The 21953-nt window shown below is 37.3% G+C and overlaps 3 protein-coding genes across 3 annotated transcripts; 2 read left to right on the top strand and 1 right to left on the bottom strand.

Moving 5' to 3' along the window:
• The first annotated feature begins 1234 nt into the window (after positions 1 to 1234).
• LOC114880165 (shootin-1-like) lies at positions 1235 to 7564 on the top strand. The gene is made up of 10 exons (XM_029195867.2): positions 1235 to 1521; positions 4264 to 4703; positions 5471 to 5584; positions 5648 to 5742; positions 5807 to 5960; positions 6031 to 6159; positions 6224 to 6369; positions 6427 to 6961; positions 7052 to 7110; positions 7184 to 7564. The coding sequence occupies exons 2-10, from the start codon at positions 4271 to 4273 to the stop codon at positions 7328 to 7330; spliced, it is 1812 nt and encodes a 603-aa protein (XP_029051700.2). The 5' UTR covers positions 1235 to 1521; positions 4264 to 4270; the 3' UTR covers positions 7331 to 7564.
• On the bottom strand, positions 7399 to 9310 carry LOC114880166 (protein BCCIP homolog). Its single transcript, XM_029195868.2, has 3 exons — positions 8968 to 9310; positions 8375 to 8629; positions 7399 to 8301 (listed from the first exon to the last, which is right to left on the bottom strand). Exons 1-3 carry the CDS (start codon positions 9085 to 9087, stop codon positions 7762 to 7764), a joined length of 915 nt encoding a protein of 304 aa, XP_029051701.1. The 5' UTR covers positions 9088 to 9310; the 3' UTR covers positions 7399 to 7761.
• A 9244-nt stretch (positions 9311 to 18554) lies between these two features.
• LOC114875887 (nuclear pore complex protein Nup107) lies at positions 18555 to 21950 on the top strand. Its single transcript, XM_029186699.2, has 6 exons — positions 18555 to 19179; positions 19256 to 19746; positions 19829 to 20036; positions 20113 to 21284; positions 21346 to 21597; positions 21670 to 21950. Exons 1-6 carry the CDS (start codon positions 18663 to 18665, stop codon positions 21769 to 21771), a joined length of 2742 nt encoding a protein of 913 aa, XP_029042532.1. The 5' UTR covers positions 18555 to 18662; the 3' UTR covers positions 21772 to 21950.
• The last annotated feature ends 3 nt before the right edge of the window (positions 21951 to 21953 follow it).

Below are 21953 nucleotides of genomic sequence, written 5' to 3'. Positions count from 1 at the left end.
TAATTACCATCCAATTAAGCGGAAACTCGAGAGCGGTGCATGAACGCGAGAGAAAAAATCAGCATACGTAGTTATCCTACGTTCACAGTAATAAAATGTGCCTGATAAAACTGGCTTCTTTGTTATTTCTCTCTGTACAAAATTCTCCGACGGTTTGGGTGTTTCGGAGAAATCAGAAATCTGTTATTTGTCGCGGTATGCACAAAATACACACCTTCTGTTTGTCAATGTTGATAACGAGCGAACGGCAGTGAATTTTATTCCTTTTTCGTATTAGGCAATGTTACGTGTCGAAGAATTGATTAAAAATTATAATTTCAAGAAATTTCCTTCTTTCGAATAACGAATTAAAATCGAATACTGAATTATGTGGAATAAAATTTTCATTAAGAGTAAGATTTTACTATATTTGGTTTAAAAGACCAATTCTTATTTTATTTCAGACACTTAATGATTAATTTAAAAAATAATTTAAAAATTAATTTTAATTCGACAAAACAGCAAACGAAATTGCGCTCGAATAAATATTTAACATGCTCGTGTCGATGAATTGATTAAAAATTATAATTTTAAGAAATTCCCTTTTTTCGAATATCGAATGAACAGCAAACGAAATTGTACTCGAATAATATTCAAGATGCTCGTGTCGAAGAATTGATTAAAAATTATAATTTCAAGAAATTCCCTTTTTCCGAATAACGAATTGAAATCGAATACCGAATGAACAGCAAACGAAATTGCGCTCGAATAATATTCAACATGCCCGGAGGAAATTCTCCGGTTGCCAGCCATATGCATGCTTTCGTTATACGCTCTCAAGGGTCTTTCACGGCTGATAGATCCATTGATAGCGTGTTATTAAAGCGAACTACTCGATGCAGTGCGCAAGAAACGTTTCTAATGTTCTTTTTGCGGGTATAAATGAGGAACGGTTGACTTTTATTGACTTTGTGTGTCGGGATGATAAAACCGATCGTTTTATCGATCACAATGACATAACGTTCGATTTGGTAATATAAAAGACAGAAGCGAGTTTCGTACGGGATCGATTGCGACTTGGCAACTGCATTTCTTTCGAAACTCCGACACATCGCGAAATTATCTGTAAACAAAAGAAAGAGGACTGGCTGCGTGGAGTGACATTTTTCTCTTTCCTTTTTTTTTCGCTGACAATGAAAAAACCTCGCGGCCACGAGCGCACACATCGATGGCTTTCATTAAAGGAAGGGCACGCACTTCTACTCTAACTCTTTCGAGTCGTCGACGTCGTCTGGAACCTCCTGAGATAACGTGACATTACGGTCAGCCGTGCGAGCAGTATGCGCGCGAACGTCGGAGAACGCGCACCTTCTTTACTTTTGTACCCGTTGTAAACTCGATTGGAAATCGTCATTGTACGATTCACCTGGTTCCACGAACTCTGATCGATAAGTTCGAAAGATGCAGTGACGTGTCCGATCGCGTGACATTTCGATCTGTTCGTTTATTGGTGTCAACGTTAAGAAATTGAGAAAGACAACTGTAAGTTTATAATAGTTCTTTCCTTTCATCGTTGAGAATCGTTAAGCAGTGAAGTAGTTTAGTTTTAAATATACAGTGATAGTACTATCTGTGACAACATTAACACCTAAGGATCTTAAATCATACTTTCTTCCACTTTGTAAGATCACTGAACGAAGCAAAGGTTCACCGAAGATCTTAGTTGCAAGATGGAACCATTCACCTGCCTTCTAAGTTCACTCACAGTGGCACAAGAAAGTATTCGAATGTTTGGTATTCATTTACCGAACGATGTATACATTTGCCGCAACGCCAGTGTTACATTACTAGTTTAAAGTTTGAATTTCATGGCTTGTGCATATATTTATCTATCGAATTAGTATGCGTGTATAGTACATTTACTGTAACATATACGGGGTGTTTCAGGAGTTAATAGAATCAAACAGTATAATTTTTATTAATCTTTCTAAATATCCGAAATTTTGAATTTCTAAATGGTCCACCTTTCTTCCGGACTGATTCACGTAAGAGCGAACGCTTTTCTCGAGGGAAAAGAATGCGGGAAGTTAAACGAGCGTGTGCCCGATACGGGAACGGTCCGTTTGACAGCGTTCAACATCCAGAAGTGGGAAACAGGAAAAGTGAAAGGATTTCATAGACTTCCCGTAGAGGCAATCCAGCACGTGATTCTACCTTTCATACGTGCCAGAATAAAATTCACTATTTTCTTGACCGACTTTAATCCCGAAAGTAAACTGCTTTTCAAATCGACCGAGTTGCACGGTCGACGAGGAAACATATCGAAGTGCCATTTTCCAATTTCAAACGCTCGAAACTTTAAGAAAATTAATAAGAAACCCCTTTAGGATAGCGTAGGTTCTTGATGGAAAATGCATCCCTTAAAGTTTCGTGAAAATTGGAAGAGGACACTTTGAGAAAGAGTTCTCCTTACGGATGTAACGAGAATCGTCACGAGAGAAGTGTCCTAACGTCACTGGTTTACCAGTCGAGGAACGTAAACGTTGAAACGATACAAACAAGGTGATCGATTGAATTGCAAGCGGAAAAGTGCAACGATCTACGTGACCGTCGACCTGCAAGCCCGAGGCTAGCATGACACGGCACGTTTCAAATAATCATTTCTCTCTTCCTGAAGAGAATGCATCCGTTGGATCGAGGCGAGGCTGAGCGTGAATTAAAAATAGTTGAACCCGTAAAGATTCTTCGAATTTCTCCTATTCCCGTGAAATGATTCTAAACGCGCGTCGAAGAAATTCTGCGGTATTGGTTAGATAAGACGGTCGACGGAAAGAATCATTTTCTGGGAGATTAAGTGTAATCACTGTAGGAAAACGTCAGTGATTACTGGGGGAATAATATTCAGAAACTTTTGACCTGAATTATAGCAGAGAATTTAAACAGTCTTAAAGTAGACAAAGTAATAAGTCCTAATTAGTCGAAATGGCCATTTAAGTAATGTGTATATCGCAAGTTAAAATCGTTAGACTTAAAAGAATTTTAAGTAATGGAAACAGAAGTTTTCAGTAAAACAAATTGCAAGTTAAGATCAATATCTCAAAGATATATTCCGTGGCAGACGAACAAATGGCAAGATTTCCACCCGTTAACCTGGCCATTATCCAAAATGTATCGTGAAAGCGGTCGAAACGTCAAACTTTCGACGAAATGACGTCGACAGGGTATTAACGATCATCCTAGGGAAGTAGTGACGCACGCATTCCAACGAATTAACTAACTTGTAAATGTTTAAGGGAGGTCTCGTTGACTCCCACGAAGACCAACCCAACACGTGTCTCTTATTCTCGTTGTACACGTTCCTACACTTTGCACGTGACTACTAGACAATGTAAACAAAAGTAATATTCTCGAGAATATTACTCGAGATTCCTATATCAGTCGAAGACGATCGTGTCTAGCGGAGGAGCAACAATGTCCGACGATAACGATGGAGAACAATTGAGAGATGACGTAAGAGGCGCGGCAGTAATATTTAAAATTCGAGGAGTGGCTGTAAGACGATAAATGTCCGAGGAGAATAATTGACATTCGACACGTGTTTCGATTAACACCGATCGATGGTATAACACCGCTTCGAATCGGTGGTAGGACCTCGATTATCCCAGGTCATTAGTTGGAAAATGACCTAGGCAATCGAGTGATTCATAGAATGACTACGTGTCACCCGAAGAATGACAATTTATTCCAACCTTCCTCAGCTATTGAATCGTACAGATAATCGAGATTCTACTATACTTTCTTTAGTATTCGTCGAATGAATGATTCTCGAAATTACCTGTAACTTGCAGCTTCGTTCGACAGGAGTTTATCAATTCCCGATAAGTTCACGTGGCTGGTGAAACACCTTATCTTCAATACCGAGTAGCTCGCGATTCCCGGAGACGAGATTAGTCACGAGTACGTTTTGACAGTGCGGCTATTTCTAACGTGCCGTGGCTGCAGGGGGTGAGACCAATATGCTTATTTTTAGGAAACGCCGATGTTATTAACCCTCTACCGTTTACGCGCACTTCAATAGAACTCATTCCCGTTTGTACAGTCTGTTCCGAGGAATTATCCATGAAATGATTGTTTCTAGACACCCGGTATATAGAATCATTGGTACCGTTCACCAAATAGAAGAACTCGAGAAGTTTTAGCAATTTTTAAAATATATCTTATCTTCTAAGCCGTATATCTATCGTGAGATGATTAATTACCAGAGAAAACTACCATTGTTCGCAGAGAGAAGATGAATAAAACAGAACTGAACATTGTGCTGAGCACAGAACCGGCAAAGACATCCTCGAGCGTAATTCACTCGCACATTCCAGTGCCGCGGATCACGAATGCGATTAAAGTACAGGAAAGATGTCCTCCGCCTCGAAGAGGATCTTTCGAAAAGCTATCAAGAGGCGTATCCGTCGCGGCTCAAAGGGCATCGTTCGAGAAGCTCGATGCTGCGGTTCAATTACGATCGAGGAACAATAATTTGTCGAGTTCGAGCATCGAGATGCGAAACTCCGCGGAGAAGCTCGCCTCGTCGACGTTCAACTGCAAGACGAACCACGAACCGATCGCTATCGCTAAATTAAACAGGAGCAACAGCCTGGAGAGTAAATGGAAGAGCAAATACGAGGAATCCGAGAAGAGGAGGAAATTGTTGCTACAGAAGAGCGAGGCTGGTAATTAATAATTAGTAACAAGTTTCATGTAGCTTAATGAACAGTTGGATGGGGAGCAGCTAAAGTCGTTAAGGAATTTTATTATTAATCCATTAGTCATCGTTAAGGATACGACGAAACATGGATTCTTCCTTCTATCTGGTTTTCAATTTGATTAAACAGCTGTGTCTTAACTATGTCTTAATTGCACTTGCAATCTTAACAGTCGAACGTGACTTCATATTGTTTCTTCTTTTGTATTTTTTTCCCCTGAGTTTTGTAGGCTAATTGCTATCTCCTTTTCTGACACAAATCCTTGTAATATTAGAAAAAGTTACTAATTGCAAGTCGGAGGATACTTAACGCTTCGATGATCACGAGCCTCGTGCAATCTATGACCTTTGCAATTTTATATATCTGAAAGTTCCATCAAATCATTCATTTTCAATGGGTAATTGTTACAAATTGAATTTAGTCGAAAAATAAAAATTCGTAAGAGACTTACGTAAAATAAGTCAGGCCTGAAGCAAAATACACAGCGAAAGGGAAGTGACTGATGCGTGATTGTAGTTCACGGCCAATCATCTGTAATGCAGCTTAACCATTATTCGGTTGTGATTCACTGCTGCATGCAAAACGAATCCAGTGACGTTTTCTTAGTCACCGATGGTACGCGATAAAATTATAAATTGATCGGAATAAAATATCTCCACTGGTGTTTTTGTTACGTTTCACATTCATGAGTGTATCTACAAATGAATATAGAAACATTTTATCATCAATTACAGCGAATAAAGAACATGCCGAATTGGAGAAGAAATATCAACAATTGCAGAAACAAAATAACACTCTGCATACACAGGTCCAAGATAAAGAACAAAAGCTACAGAAGTTGCGAACAGGTAATTATATTCGATCATTTGATTAGGAGTATATCTATTTTAAAAAATTAATGTTTCTTTTAGTTTCTGAGGCAGTATGTAAAGAGTACGAGCAATTGAAGCATCAGTACGATGTCGAGACTGGTGCGATGCATAAAGCGATGCAACAAGCATCTCAGGTAAATCTAAAACAACCGACTTCAATTTTACATCTTAACTAATTTTATACAAAATTACGTTTAGTGGTACAGACAAAATCGTGAATTGAAGAGACGATCTCAGATTATAACGCAAAAATTCCTCCAAGTAAATCCGGAAGGAGCAGTAGATATTGAATTATCAGACGAAGTGGACTCGAATTTCGAGGATCTCGATGAGCTAAGAGAAACTGTCAGGGGTAAATGAAGATCTCTAGATCGTCAAGTTCCCATTGTTAATTATAAACTAATCAGGAGAATTATTTTCAGAATTGAGTAAAGAGATAGCGAGGCTTCAGACCGAATTGCATTCCGCTCGTCTTCAAGAATTCGAAGCCCAGGAACAGGTGACCCACTTAACAACCCAATTGGAGGAAGAAAGAACTCTCAGGCAGAAATGTAATTGAAGAAAGAAAGTAGTAATATCATAAATATTCACTGACTAAATAACCGTTTGATACAGGTGAGGAGAAAGTGAACGAGATGAAGGTACACAAAGAAAATATGGAAAGGGTTACCAAAATGGTCGCTGAAGAGGTGCAGGCGTTGAAGGCTCAATGTGATCGCGAAAGGGAGAACGCGAAGATAATGAAAATCGAGGCAGAAAGGGTAAGATTAATTAAGATTAACATATCAATTGAATATTTATTACACGAATGTTAACAGGTGCAAAAGGAAAGGAACGTGCTGGCTCATCAAAGCGCCCTTCTGATGGCCGAAGTTGGTGACGACCCGAATGGAAGACTGTTAACCGTGTTACAAGAAGTGGAATCATTGAAGAGATCATTAGAAGAAGAGCAACAGAATCATGCTTCCCATATACAAATGCTGGAAGAGAAACTGGAAGAGAAGGAATCGAACGTGGAGTTTGAAATAGTTGAGGAGAAGTTGAAGTTGGCTGAATCAGAATTAGAAGTTGCTAATCAAAGGGCAGAAAGGGCTGAACAATTGGTGGAGAACTTGGAAGGTGTGGTTCAAAGTTTGAAGGAGAAGATCAGCGAAATGGAAGAGAAGCTTTCCAAGCCACCTCCACCTCCTCTACCACCACCTCCACCGCCACCAATGTTTAACAATAACGGTGGTCAATCGTCCATCAAGTTGCTGACGAGGGAAAAAATGAATTCGGAACGGAATGCGGTGACCGACATGGAAAGTATGCTTGGTATCACCAAGAAAACACCGACGGTTACGCAACAACCTGGTAATTGAGTTTTGAGTTTCATAATTTGCTGAAACGGTGTCAGATTTTCTGATAAACTATCCGTAATTATGTGTCCTTAAATCATTCTAGCTATCGACGATATTATAAATCAGATAAAAGGTGGACGATTCACGTTGAAACAGACGGACGTAAGTATTTCGTATTCGTGAATAATATTTTTTTACGAGAATTACGTGTCCAATGCGAAATGATTCATTGCAGAAACAAAGAGAGGAAGAAAGAAAAAGGAGACAGGAAGCGGAAAGTGCACCACCTGCTGTCTCGGAAATGTTAAATATTTTAGGTACCATGAGAAGAAGAGCCAAACCAGTAAAGCAATCTTTTCCATCAACAGACCCACCTACATAAAAATAGGACGTTGTTTAGAAAGGTGCAAAAAAATCTTCGGATGTCTCTCGAAATTCTGCGAGACGATCTGCTTACGATGATATTATTTATTTAGCCGAAAAAATAAATTCTTTTTTACTATTACATATATAAGATACATAGGTTTATATGATGAAGTTGAAATACATTTGTGTAGTGTGCAGGACGTATTCTTCATATGTACAGCAGATAAATAAAAAGACGGTTGAAGGGCAAGTGATAGGAGACAGATTTGCAGCAAGCATTATGAAAAAGGTGTATTATAAAAAGCCGATTACATGTACTGTAAAAATACAGTTCATTGTACAAAAAGATAATCAAAGAAGTTCTTCTTTGAAAGCAATATACCTTCCTTTATTATATCACTAGGAAGGATCTCATAGGAATATGTGATGAATCAATATTTAGATTGATTAAGAAATTTGGTTTTTTATTTTGTCGATAATTGGTTCAAGTTTGTTGGCGTCCAACAAAAGCACCCTTCTATAGGGCGTCATTTCATCATCCCCCTCGCTCCATGTTCCACATAAACCACTATCCGAATCTTTTTCTACCGAAAATTCGAAACTAACCGTAGCTTCTTCAGCAAAAATTTCTTCCTCCGGATTACTCCATATAATGATAGGCTCCTCTACATTGTCCTTCTTTTTATTTTTCAGTCTCTTTTGTATTTTCTTGTCTTGTGTCTTATACAGTTTGCATATCAGTATATAATACGAGAAATTGAAGGGCATTTTTCTGCTATTCGCCCGTTTTATTTCTGAAACTAAGTTTTCCAATAGCGGTACAGAAATTTGAGCTGGAATGTTAACAAATCTTTCGTTAATTAATAAGCCTAATGCTTCAGAATCATTTTCAAGAACATGTTTTATCATGGTGTTTGTTGCATCCGTTGCATGCTCATTAGCCATCTGCCTTAGCAAGTCTCTGAGTTGTTGTACACAAAGATAATTCTAAAAATAAAATTTTTTCGTACATAAGATGCCATTAATATCAGCTATATGTTATTTGGTGTGATTCACTTACTTGTCCATTGGATAAATTAATTACTGTGGTGATACCAAATACATCATTAATGTCACTCTCTTCGTCATCTGAAATTTCTAAATCCTCCGATTGTTTGACAACTGAACCCACATAGTTTTGAGAAATAATCAAGTCTGTAAGACCACCTAAATCAATGTGTGCTTTCAAAAAGAGCTGCTTTAAAAGGGTCTTAATGCCATGATAATCTGGATCTAATGGATTTCTTCCCTCAAAATCTACTTGAATTTCCATTCCCTAATCAAGAATTCTATGTTGTAACTATATTATGAATTATGTGATGTAAGGATTTTTAAGGATTGACTTAACTTAATTATAGAACACAACAAAATCATTCTGGATTTCAATTTTTACGAAAAAAGGAACAGTACTGTCAAAAAAATCATTGTAGTGTGATTGCTATGTTTATTATAACGATAATTGTAGTAATTTTATGGCAATTTTGTTTGCAAGAAATAGTAATCATCGCGAATGATAGATACAAACAAAATTAAATCAACAACCTCGTGGTTGAATGTAAGGTTATCTGAACCAATGACAACTTATATCGGTAATATTTAAGGTAATCTTTTCACCTGTTCTTGTGGTACATCTTGTTCATTATCCTCGCTGTTTGATGAACTCTGATCATCGTCATCACTACTTCTGTTGTCGATATTTCGTTGAATATCGCGTTTCTTTACCGGAGCAGCCATTGTCACAATTTGACGATGCGTCACCTATGCACCGGGGTTCCTGACACCCCAATGTGATAATGTCAACATGCAAAGAGTACCAACGGTGCTTCGGGATGAATTTACAGAAAATTTCCCTATAATTCCACTCATCCTTATCCATACTTTTTAGTCTCACACTCTTTTACTCACTCCTCTAGGTCCCCCTTTTAGTCGCCTCTTACGACAGGCAGGGGTTACCGTGGCCGTATTCTAAACCCCCGGGCCACAGGGGGAGATGTACAGAAAAGTTATTTGAATTTTATTAATAAAAATAAATCATTAGCATCGAGGCCGAACTTCGAATTCCGCGTCGGTAAAACAGTCAACGTTTCATCGAAAATTAGGCCGAACAGAAACTGATTTAAGCGCCACCTCAATTATCGCATGCTATCAACCCTATCAACCCTATCAACTAACGGCATGCTATACTACGTCACCTTTCGCATACACCTAAATGACACGTGTATGCTACGATAGCTATATGGATAAGTACATAATTAAACAATACTGACCATGCATTCATTATTATTACTTTTCGTTCCATATGGTACGTTCTATATGGTAATATTGCAATTCCGAAAATACTTTTCTGAATTTAAACTATTGTTTCCCAATTAAAAAATATATAAATCTTTTTATCGTAGCTCTTAGCTTGATATCGCTTTCTAAAAGTTATCTTTAGAAAACGATATCAATTACCAGGTCACACCACATGGAGGTGGCTACGTTAGTGACCCACCCTAAAATCATAAGAACGTGAAACCATTCAAAACATACAACATAAAATAAAAATTTAAACAATACAATCTGGAAATAGAAAATAAAATTAACATCCTAATATCAGAAACAATTGAGAAAATAATAATAATTAAACAATAAAATGCTGTAACGGAAAACATAATTATTAAGATTAGATATACAATAACGCGAAACCATTCAAAACAGACAACATAAAATAAAAATTTAAACAATACAATCTTGAAATAGAAAATAGAATTAACATCCTAATATCAGAAACAATTGAGAAAATAACAATTCAACAATAAAATGCTGTAATAAAATGCTGAAATAAAATGCTGAAATAAAATGCTGAAATAAAATGCTGAAATAGAAAATATAATTAACATCATAATTTCTGTAACAATTAACAAAATAACAATTCAACAATAAAATGCTGAAATAAAATGTTGAAATAAAATGCTGAAATAGAAAATATAATTAAGATCATAATTTCTGTAACAATTAACAAAATAACAATTCAACAATAAAATGCTGAAATAAAATGTTGAAATAAAATGTTGAAATAAAATGCTGAAATAGAAAATATAATTAACATCATAATTTCTGTAACAATTAACAAAATAACAATTCAACAATAAAATGCTGAAATAAAATGTTGAAATAAAATGCTGAAATAAAGTGTTGAAATAAAATGCTGAAATAAAATGCTGAAATAGAAAATATAATTAACATCATAATTTCTGTAACAATTAACAAAATAACAATTCAACAATAAAATGCTGAAATAGAAAATATAATTAACATCATAATTTCAGTAACAATTAAAAAATAATTCAACAATAAAATGCTGAAATAGAAAATATAATTAACATCATAATTTCGATTACAATTGAAATGAAAAATGCCGACAACAGAAAAAATAAATACCATTACAATCTTAGAGTATGTTTTAAATAAATAGAACATAATTAAAATAAGAACATGAAATGTAATTGATGTGCAAATCAATAAGAAAAGAATAATTTATTTCAATAAAGCAATAAACGAAAAAGAAATAGGGGAAATAAAATCGCGAGTTGACCATTCAACGAACTGGGTATTGAACTCGTAAAATGTCGAGTTCAATACGTCCTGGACGGTATTATTAATACCGTTCAAGGAAAAACACAAAAAATGAAAAAACAAATTAGCGAGCATAGTGACAGAATGACTGTCCATCCGAAGATGGAGAGCCATTAGTAGTTCCCCTCTTCTGGGCAAATTTTGCCGGGGCTCTTCGGCACATGGCCACTTCTTTCTTCGGCAATAGCCTCACAAAAATCACTCGCGACAATTTTACGCTTGCTCAGGCATTCGTAAAAACGAAACACGTAAACGAGCAACAATTCTCTGAATCGCTACTCGCATACGTGCATAATTTTTACAAATGTCCAAGCACAAAATAATTTTAATTTCACTTCACTTCACTTTCACTTTCACTTTAATATTTCATTTTTGTAATCGGGTCTAGTACCACGACTACGACTTACAAACTAAGGCTTGGCCTTGAAAAAATCAAGAGAGAATGCTAAATTAATTAATTAATCAACTAATTAATTTGCATTTTCATTTTTCCTCTCGATTTTTTAACTTACAACCCCAGATACAAGCTTCTCACGTATTAGAGGAGAATACGAAGAGAAACATGAAAGCTTGCTCTGGCCCTGCCTACTTATAAACTAAACTCAATCATACCAGAAGTAAACTACCTGCCTGCCTATTGCTATATTTAAAAAGGGGCAAAAATCATTCTCACAAAAATTCACTCCACGGTTCTCATACAACCACCCGGGTGCAAAAATGCCTACACCTAGGGAGAACGTCCCGGGACGCCTCCGACACCCGAGTTCAATTCAACATTCACACTCTAATAATTTCATACCTTTTTGCTGAAATCGACTGACAAATAATAGTGAACATTATACTAAAGTAATATATTTCATTTTCGTATTCTATTGAATTATCTAATGTAAAAATTTTTCAATGTATTCTTGATAAGTATTTTGTAATGTTATAGTAAATTAAGATTGTTAATAAACGATACAAATCCCACATCCTAACCACACACACACATGTGGAACTTGTATCGTGGTTCACTATTGGTTCACTACTTTTGTCAGTCGCCAAAATGTATTACACTTAAAACTAAACCTTGTCCACCGCCCTCCACCCACGCGAGTACATCTAAGTACCCGAATGAGCTTTGGGCATAAAAATGAACAAGGCCAAAGGTATTTTCACCTACCAGTTTTCTTCATGTGTGCTGAAATGCCTAAGCTAAAACGTATGATTAGCAAAAACTAAAGATGATATTCTCACTTTATTAAAAGTAAGAATATCGGCGAAATTTCACGGCTCCGATTTAGTATATGGGCTGGCCCCCCCCAGGGGGGTGGAGTATATAGTCGGATAGCTTGGAGGATGACCGCGATGTGAGGTCAGTCGAAGACGAGAGCGAATTGAGAAGATAGCGATGAAATAAACGTTTTTACCAGACTATTTTAATAAAAATGACTCGACTTTGCAAATATAAAGCTTGAAGAGCAAATACAGAAAAGCAAAATTGAGCAACTATGACGTAAAACATGGTGCACTGCTAATATCAGCTGGCAACGGAGGTTCTTAGGCCCCCTGAACTTGCGCTCGACGCTACATACCACCCACCCCGCCTGGACGTCGTAACGCCAGGACAGGATGCACCCCTTCGCTAAGAGCGCTACCCGCCCGTCCAACACGTTGCATCCAACGGTGTCAGATTGACGGACGCCCATAGTATAGACAAAAGGACTACAGTTTAGAATATGGTAACATATTTTCATATGTTCCGTATTCTAAAGCTGTGCCTGCAAAGGCCTAGTAATGCATGGGTTTGTCTCCCATGAGATGGTGTTTCACGGTCTTATGCCGCGGAATCCTTGTAACTAATTTCATTAAATAAATAATATATTGGATTGAGTTTAAAAACCAAAAGGATTCCCACCGAATACTAGTCAGTGCATTGTCATATTTACTCTCGCGTTCGAAATTTTTCGCAACACTAATTAAAATAGAAAATCCTGATCTAAAAACATAACTAGTACATAAACATCTAACGGGCGAATATTTCACGATACCGGGGTATGCGGGTGGATAAATGATTATGTGATAGAGGTCATGAGGCTGAAGTGTGAATGATGAACGTTTAGAGTCGAGAATCGTGAACGTGACAGAATGAAGTTGAAGTATGAACGAAGAGCTTCCTACAATGCTTGAAGAGCAAATACTGAAAAGCAAAATAGAGCAACTATGACGCAACAACGGTGCACTTCTAATATAGGGCTGGCAAGGGAGGTTCTTAGGCCCCCTGAACTTGCGTTCGACGCTACCACCACCCACCCCGCCTAGGATAGGATGCACCCCTTCGCTAAGAGCGCTACCCGCCCGTCCAACACGTTGCATCCAACGTGTCAGATTGACGGACGCCCATAGTATAGACAAAAGGCTGCAGTTTACAATATGTAACATATGGTCGTGCGCCACATTCTAAAGCTGCGCCTGCAAAGGCCTAGTAATGCATGGTTTTATCTCCCATGAAATGGTTTCACGGTCTTATGCCGCGGAATCCTTGTAACTAATTTGATTAACTAAATGCATTGACTTTCAAAACCAAAAGGATTCCCACCCTATACTCGTAAGTGCATCGTCATATTTACTCCCGCGTTATCTTTCGCAACACTAATTAAAATAGAAAATGCTGATCTAGCAACATGACTAAAGGGGAGCTTTAAATTATGCTTGAAGAGCAAATATTGAAAAGAAAAATTAAGCAAATATGACTCCACATGCGTCCACTGCTAATATCAGCTGGCAACGAAGGTTCTTAGGCCCCCTAGTTCATACGCCAGACGCTACATACCACCCATCCCGCCTGTTTAAGGCACCTGGCCGCAATGGCACTTGGCCATTAAGGCAGGATGCACCCCTTCGCTAATAGCGCTACCCACCCATCGAACACGTTGCATCCAACGTGTCCGAGTGGTGGACGCTAATAGTATAGGCAAAAGGACTTTAAGACAGCTTAGCGTATGGAGTGCGACATACTTAAATGTCCCGTACCCTATGGCTGTGCCTGCAAAGGCCTAGTAATGCATGGTTTTATCTCCCATGAGGTGGTGTTCACGGTCTTATGCCGCGGAATCCTTGTAACTAATTTTATCACATAAAAACCAAAAGGATTCCCACCGAATACTAGTCAGTGTATAGTCATATTTACTCTCGCGTTGGAAATTTTTCGCAACACTAATTAAAATAGAAAATCCTAATCTAGAAACATGTCTGGTACATTAATATCTAACGGGGTAATATTTCACTACACAAAGGTATGCAGGTGGATAAATGATTATGTGATAGAGTTCATGAGGCTGAAGTGTGAATGATGAGTGATTAGGGTCGAGAATCGTGAACGTGACAGAATGAATTTGATGTACGAACGAAGAGTTTTCTACAATGCTTGAAGAGCAAATACTGAAAAGCAAAATAGAGCAACTATGACGCAAAAACGGTGCACTTCTAATATCAGCTGGCAACGGAGGTTCTTAGGCCCCCTGAACTTGCGTTCGACGCTACATACCACCCACCCCGCCTAGAACAGGGTGCACCCCTTCGCTAAGAGCGCTACCCGCCCGTCCAACACGTTGCATCCAACGGTGTCAGATTGACGGACGCCCATAGTATAGACAAAAGGCAGCAGTTTATCAAATGGAAGATTTGGTACTCCGCCACATTCTAAATCTGCGCCTTGAAAGGCCTAGTAATGCATGGTTTTATCTCCCATGAGATGGTGTTCACGGTCTTATGCCGCGGAATCCTTGTAACTAATTTGATTAATTAAATAAAACATTGAGTTTAAAAACAAAAAGGATTCCCACCGAGTACTAGTAAGTGCATCGTCATATTTACTCTCGCGTTATTTTACGCAACACTAATTAAAATAGAAAATCCTGATCTAGTAACATGACTAAAGGGGAGCTTTAAATTATGCTTGAAGAGCAAATATTGAAAAGCAAAATTGAACAAATATGACTCAAACATGCGTCCACTGCTAATATCAGCTGGCAACGAAGGTTCTTAGGCCCCCTAGTTCATACGCCAGACGCTACATACCACCCATCCCGCCTGTTTAAGGCACCTGGCCGCAATGGCACTTGGCCATTAAGGCAGGATGCACCCCTTCGCTAATAGCGCTACCCACCCATCGAACACGTTGCATCCAACGTGTCCGAGTGGTGGACGCTAATAGTATAGGCAAAAGGACTTTAAGACAGCTTAGCGTATGGAGTGCGACATACTTAAATGTCCCGTACTCTATGGCTGTGCCTGCAAAGGCCTAGTAATGCATGGTTTTATCTCCCATGAGGTGGTGTTCACGGTCTTATGCCGCGGAATCCTTGTAACTAATTTGATTAAATAAATAAAACATTGAGTTTAAAAACCAAAAGGATTCCCACCGAATACTAGTCAGTGTATAGTCATATTTATTCTCGCGTTGGAAATTTTTCGCAACACTACTTAAACTTGAAAATTCTAACGGGGTAATATTTACTCACGCGTTGAAAATTTTTCGCAACACTACTTAAACTTGAAAATCCCAACGAGGTAATATTTCACTACACAAGGATATGCGGGTGGATAAATGATTATGTGATAGAGTTCGTGAGGCTGAAGTGCGAATGATGAGTGTTTAGGGTCGAGAACCGTGAACGTAACAGAATGAATTTCAAGTTCGAAAGGGAAACTTTATACGATGCTTGAAGAGCAAATACTAAAAAGCAAAATTGGGCAACTATGACGTAAAACATGGTGCACTGCTAATATCAGCTGGCAACGGAGGTTCTTAGGCCCCCTGAACTTGCGCTCGACGCTACATACCACCCACCCCGCCTGGACGTCGTAACGCCAGGACAGGATGCACCCCTTCGCTAAGAGCGCTACCCGCCCGTCCAACACGTTGCATCCAACGGTGTCAGATTGACGGACGCCCCTAGTATAGACAAAAGGACTACAGTTTAGAATATGGTAACATATTTTCATATGTTCCGTATTCTAAAGCTGCGCCTGCAAAGGCCTAGTAATGCATGGGTTTGTCTCCCATGAGATGGTGTTTCACGGTCTTATGCCGCGGAATCCTTGTAACTAATTTCATTAAATAAATAATATATTGGATTGAGTTTAAAAACCAAAAGGATTCCCACCGAATACTAGTCAGTGCATTGTCATAGTTACCCCCGCGCTGTAAATTTTTCGCAACACTAATAAATCTGAAAATCCCACCCCCCTGTGGGGGCCAGCCCATATACTAACCTAATGCCAATTTCACGAATAAAATCGGAAAAACGTTTCAATTTCAAGAGCGATTTCCTTGTCAAAGTAAGTAGTTGGAGTTATTAAAAGTATTCATGCTTATTACTTTGATATTGAAATCTGCTCATCGCGAAATAAATTCTTGTACATATAAAAAAGAAAGTGTATTGTGAAATCGGAGGGTCATCCGACTTCTCTACATTTTTAAACTCGAAATCTATATGTATATGTAAATATGTACAAGAAAACCCTATCCTGAGCTAAGGCATAAAATACACAAAAAAACAATTTGCACGATTATCATTGTATAAAATGATACAGTGATATTCGTGGGTCACTATGCTCGCTGAAAAAATAAAAATTACAACCAATTCCCGTGTCGCTACGGACCATTCGTCCTACGACATGATGGGAACCGGAGGAACTTTAAAGCATGCGACTCACCGATCGTTGACTTGCACCACTGCACTCGCCACGCATCTTATTGTTAGATTGACTCATAGCTCGTCTGTTGGCAAATCAAAGAAATGGTATCCCCACTGGTCAAAGCAATCATCTGAAAGCATAAAAATCACGTTTCTTGAACGATATATGTTTTCTCTCAATCTGTTGTAGTTAATATGCTAATACATAGGATAATTCAAAAATATGCATGCAAAATTGTATGGGAATAACTACACCATAAAACACGGTAAATCACATGCAAATACATCCCAAAACACATGAGGATTAAAACCATAAAACACCATAAAATATTTGCAAAATTATAGTAAAACACATAGGGTACCACTCCATAAAACCCACTAATAAATCCGTATAAATATGCCAAAATATATAGAGAATCACACCATAAAATATAATAAAGCACATGTATCTACATGGGGTACCACACCACACGATACATTAATGCAATTGTATAAAAATGTCAAAACACATAGGGTACCACTCCATAAAACCCACTAATAAATCCGTATAAATATGCCAAAACACATAGAGAACCACACCATAAAATACAATAAAGCACATGCAGGTACATGGGGTACCACACCACACAGCACACTAATGCACTTGTATAAAAATGTCAAAACACATGGGTGACCACACCATAAAACGCACTAATATATCCGTATAAATATTCCAAAATACATGGGAAACACTATAGGAAACACTATAGGCAAACACAGTAACACTTGTGGTAATTCACTGATAAATCCATGCACGAATATCCATGGTATCAATCCGTACCGGTATATGTTTGACAGATCCATCCGTATCCTTCACCGGTCGCGATAAGACTGACTAGATTTGACCTCTCTTCAGGTCGCGCTTGTACCTGCCCGCGCCGCGCGCAATCAAGCATGACGTTCCGCTTCACCGGTTCCGGTGAATATCTATTTGATATTTGTTAATATTTGTTTAATAATTATTTTATATTTTACAATTGTTTATTAATCAAATTATTGTTATATCTATTTAAATTGTTTATTTCTTTCCATTTCCGCGTGGGTATATTGCAAAATTTTGTTTAATTATTCTATTAAAAATTATTTAATTATTATTTTTAATTTTACAATTGTTTGTTAATCAAATTATTGTTATATCTGTTTAAATTGTTTATTGCTTCAATTTTTGCGCGGGTATATTGCAAAATTTTGTTTGATTATTCTATTCAAATTTATTTAATTACTATTTATAATTTTACAATTGTTTGTTAATTAAATTATTGTTATATCTATTGAAATTTATTATTTTTATAACTTTTATACACGGATATCCGGTAAATTTGTTTAAAAATTCGAGTAAAAAGCGCCAGAAACCTGCAATCCGCTCAGCACCGACGACCGAACATCAGGTCAGCAGGGGTCGGTACAGTCATAACCAAGAATCGTTGAATAGTAGAATCTTACCTCGTTCTAATCTGTTTTTCGGTACTGCAGCATTCGGCTTCGATTCTTGGTTATGACTGTACCGACCCCTGCTGACCTGATATTCGGTCGTCGGTGCTAAGCGGATTGCAGGGTTCTGGCGCTTTTTACCCGAATTTTTAATCGTTAATAACTGGGAAACAAAGCCGTAAACGCTATTTCATTATTCTTGATTTTCGTCTTATTTTGATCCCTAGAATCACCCCTTAAAATATTGCCCACCTGTTGTTGAACACCCTGTATATTTCTTGGCTTTTGCGCTTTATCATAGATCAGCAAATATATAGAATCGAAACATACGTGGTATAAGCGAAAACGTAAAAAAATATGCTCTCTCGTGAGATGGGGTTCGAGAAACAGGCTTTCCAACAGTCTCTGTTTTATTGGTATTACTGTAAGATTCGAAAACCGGCATGAGTGTCAAGCATTGTGTATGTACGTTTGTAAATATTAATTTGTTAAATAAAATAATTTCACTGAAACGTTGCATTTGTTACTCATAATACAAAAATGGATACGATGAACGATAGTTCTGAAAATTTAGAACGATCTGTTCAAGGGTTCAATCAAGAAAATATGCAGCTTAAGTCATTTTTAAGGTTAAGTACGAAAAGTACAACTCCTAAGAGAATATCATTACAAAATGCTAATCATTTAAGAAAAGAATTGGACGATGTACATCAGTTGAATGATAGTGCCAGAATGTTAGCTAAATCATATAACAATTCAAAATTAATGAAGATTCATGATCTCATGGATATTGATAGTTCAATAACACTTGCTCCTCATGAAATTCGAGATATAATGACTACCTCAGAAAAGAATGAATTTACATTGAGAGAAATGATGGAGGACAGCAGTGCAACCGGGATCATTTTAAAGACAAAGGAACCATGGAGAGAAATCATGTCTAAATTGTATTATGATTTTTTACATAGTATACAAATGAACTTTTCAGAGACACAGATATTTGATACTATAGCAGATTTCATACAAAACTGCTCAGATACCTTGGATATAATGAGAGGTATATAAATAATTTTTTACTAATTTTACATCCTAATCTATAATGTTCATACCAATTTCAAATTCTTATTGTACAGGCATGCAATCCAAAGTGGAAACCAATGAAGTATCAGAAGAAGAGATTTCCTTGCAGAATGAAAGAAATACATGGAGACTTATTTATTGTTTATATCAAAATCGAATAAATAGTATAAATTTCACTACTGTAATGGAGGATGATTCAGAAGAAAATAATACTTACATATCTGAGAAAGTTGTAATAGATAATTTATTCAAGACTGAAAGTTACATTAGAGAATATCAGTTGATAATTGATTGGTTGGAAAAGAATGCATTAGATGATGCGGATAAATATCCAACCACAGAACAGTTTACAGACAAAACTCTAGCATGGGAGAATACAGTGAGACAGTTACTTACATATAAAGATAAAGATCAGATTCCATTTCGTTCGTCTAGACCATTAGTATCATCCCTAGACCCAGATGCTCCGATAAGAGAGGGTAAACCTCTCCATGATCTGGATAGGGAAGACGATGCAAGACTCGAAAAAAGAATGTTTATAGAGGTATACAGAGTTTTGTATTAAAGATAGTTAAACAATTTTATAACAGACTATAAGATGGGCACTATATATTTTTATTTAACAGGTGCGTTGCGGTCGTCTTCAAAAAGCACAGGCATTAGCGGAACACTGTGGGCAGCCTTGGAGAGCTGCCTGTCTTTTAGGATGGATACCTAACCATGATCCTAATTATCTGAATCCATTATCTGATACCAAATTACCAATTGAAGGAAATCCTAATAGAAGTCTTTGGAAGCTATGCGCGTGGGAACTGTGCCAGGATAAACGCGTAGGTAATAGCCGTTTGTTTTAAATATATAAGTGAAATGTATTTATATATGTATATAATAAAATTTCTATTATATTCAGGTCAATTTTATCGCTCTATTTACGCTAGTCTTTGCGGAAATGTTCAACAAATGCTTCAAGTTGCATCTTCGTGGCAAGACGCGTTATGGGCTTACATGAAAGCATTATTAGATATTAAGGTCGAAAGAGATGCGAGGGATTTAGTAGCAAAAAGTTTCACGGACATGCCAGAGGAGTATTGGAAGAATGAAATATATTTGGAAGATGTGTTTAAAGAGTTGCACGCGTCGAAAAATCCAATCATTCGTACTCAATCAAATAAGCCTGATCATCTGATTCAGAAATATTTGATATTAGATCAGATACCGAAATTAATGGAAGAGATAGAAACCATGATAGACACGAAGAACTGTGATCCTCACTTTTTAAGATTCTTAGGACATTTGATATTCTTTTTCCGACAAATTGGTAAAAATACAAACGATAAAGTTGGGGATAAAGTTTTACTGTCGTACGTTCGGGTTTTAATCGAAATGGACGATCCGATTTTGATCGCTTTCTACACAGCTATGTTGCCGCAAGAGGCTCAGATAACGAATTACGCAAGCTACTTGGAGACTATAAAAGATTACGAGCAACGAAAGAAATGCTTGACCGCGGCGGAGGATGCTAATTTAAATGTGGAAGCGATCACGAAATTAGTAGTAGAAAGAATACGTAGCAAAGATGTAGATATCGATAGTGCAGACTTAAAAGGCGCCATAACCGATGCGGATATAGAAAAGATTAACGCCTTAGACTGGTTAATATTTTATCGAAGCCAGCGGGAAGAAGCATTATGGCAAACTAATGCTCTCATTAGATACTTTTTGAAGAATGAAAGAATTGACGCTGCGCGAAAAGCTTTCAATAAGATCCCAGCGGACACCATAGAATCTATCGTGGCTGAATATCCAACTATGGAAGGCACACTGACGAACCTTACGATAACGAATAATCTATCAAGAAGGGCGTCTTCATCGATTCGAGAGTACCTGTGTTATAAAATATACTTGGATGCGCAAGAAGGCTTTGCCGAATGGTTCTCTCATTACCATCACGGTAAACCTACCCCTTTAGAAGAATTACCACCATATGCCACGTTCACAGAAAAGGTTGCATACGAACATAAGCAAGCGCAATACAACGCTGAAATGGAAAGGTGGAAAACTACGATGCAACATCATACAAAGGTTTGTAAAAAAATGGTCAGTTTACAATGAATAGTAATTTTAAATAATACTCTTTTTACAGGCAGTTAAACAGCTGTTGTATAACGTATTACTATTTCCGGACGGTGGTTGGCTCGTCGATTCAAATAACAATGGTGACGAATCATGTACACCAGAAGAAATATCACGCGAACGACAAATGGAAAAATTACGAGAGCTTTGTATACCAAAAATTACCCTCCTTTTGCATTCTGTAATGTCCGAAATGAACGAGCACGCTGGATGCATTCAGCTAGCAGATATTCTTGCCTCCGAACAGTATCAACTTTACAAAGTAATTAGACTTTAAATGTAATTGTATCATCGTGATTATGATCAAACTATTAATTCTATTGATCTATTTCAGGTATTCCAAAAGGGGCGGCTACGGGAAGTGTTCAAAAAAATCTGTGAATCATCCCTAGTTTTGATGGATCAGAAGAAAGATCCTTGGGGTTATCCAAAATGATTGATCCTACAAAATTAGACAATAATTGAAAAATATATAAGATACCTTGTAACATACGCAAAGCGACCACAAGCGAAACGTCGACAAAATTTGTATGAAAGTCCTCTATTGTTTTTTATAAAACCAGTTTATTGTCAACCACAAGAAGTGAATATAAAATTTGATACAATGTTCAATAATTC

This window comes from Osmia bicornis, chromosome 13, assembly GCF_907164935.1.
Source record: "Osmia bicornis bicornis chromosome 13, iOsmBic2.1, whole genome shotgun sequence".
Lineage (NCBI taxonomy): Eukaryota > Metazoa > Arthropoda > Insecta > Hymenoptera > Megachilidae > Osmia > Osmia bicornis.
Note: the sequence above shows the minus strand (reverse complement) of the source record. Positions and strands in the feature narration are given on the sequence as shown.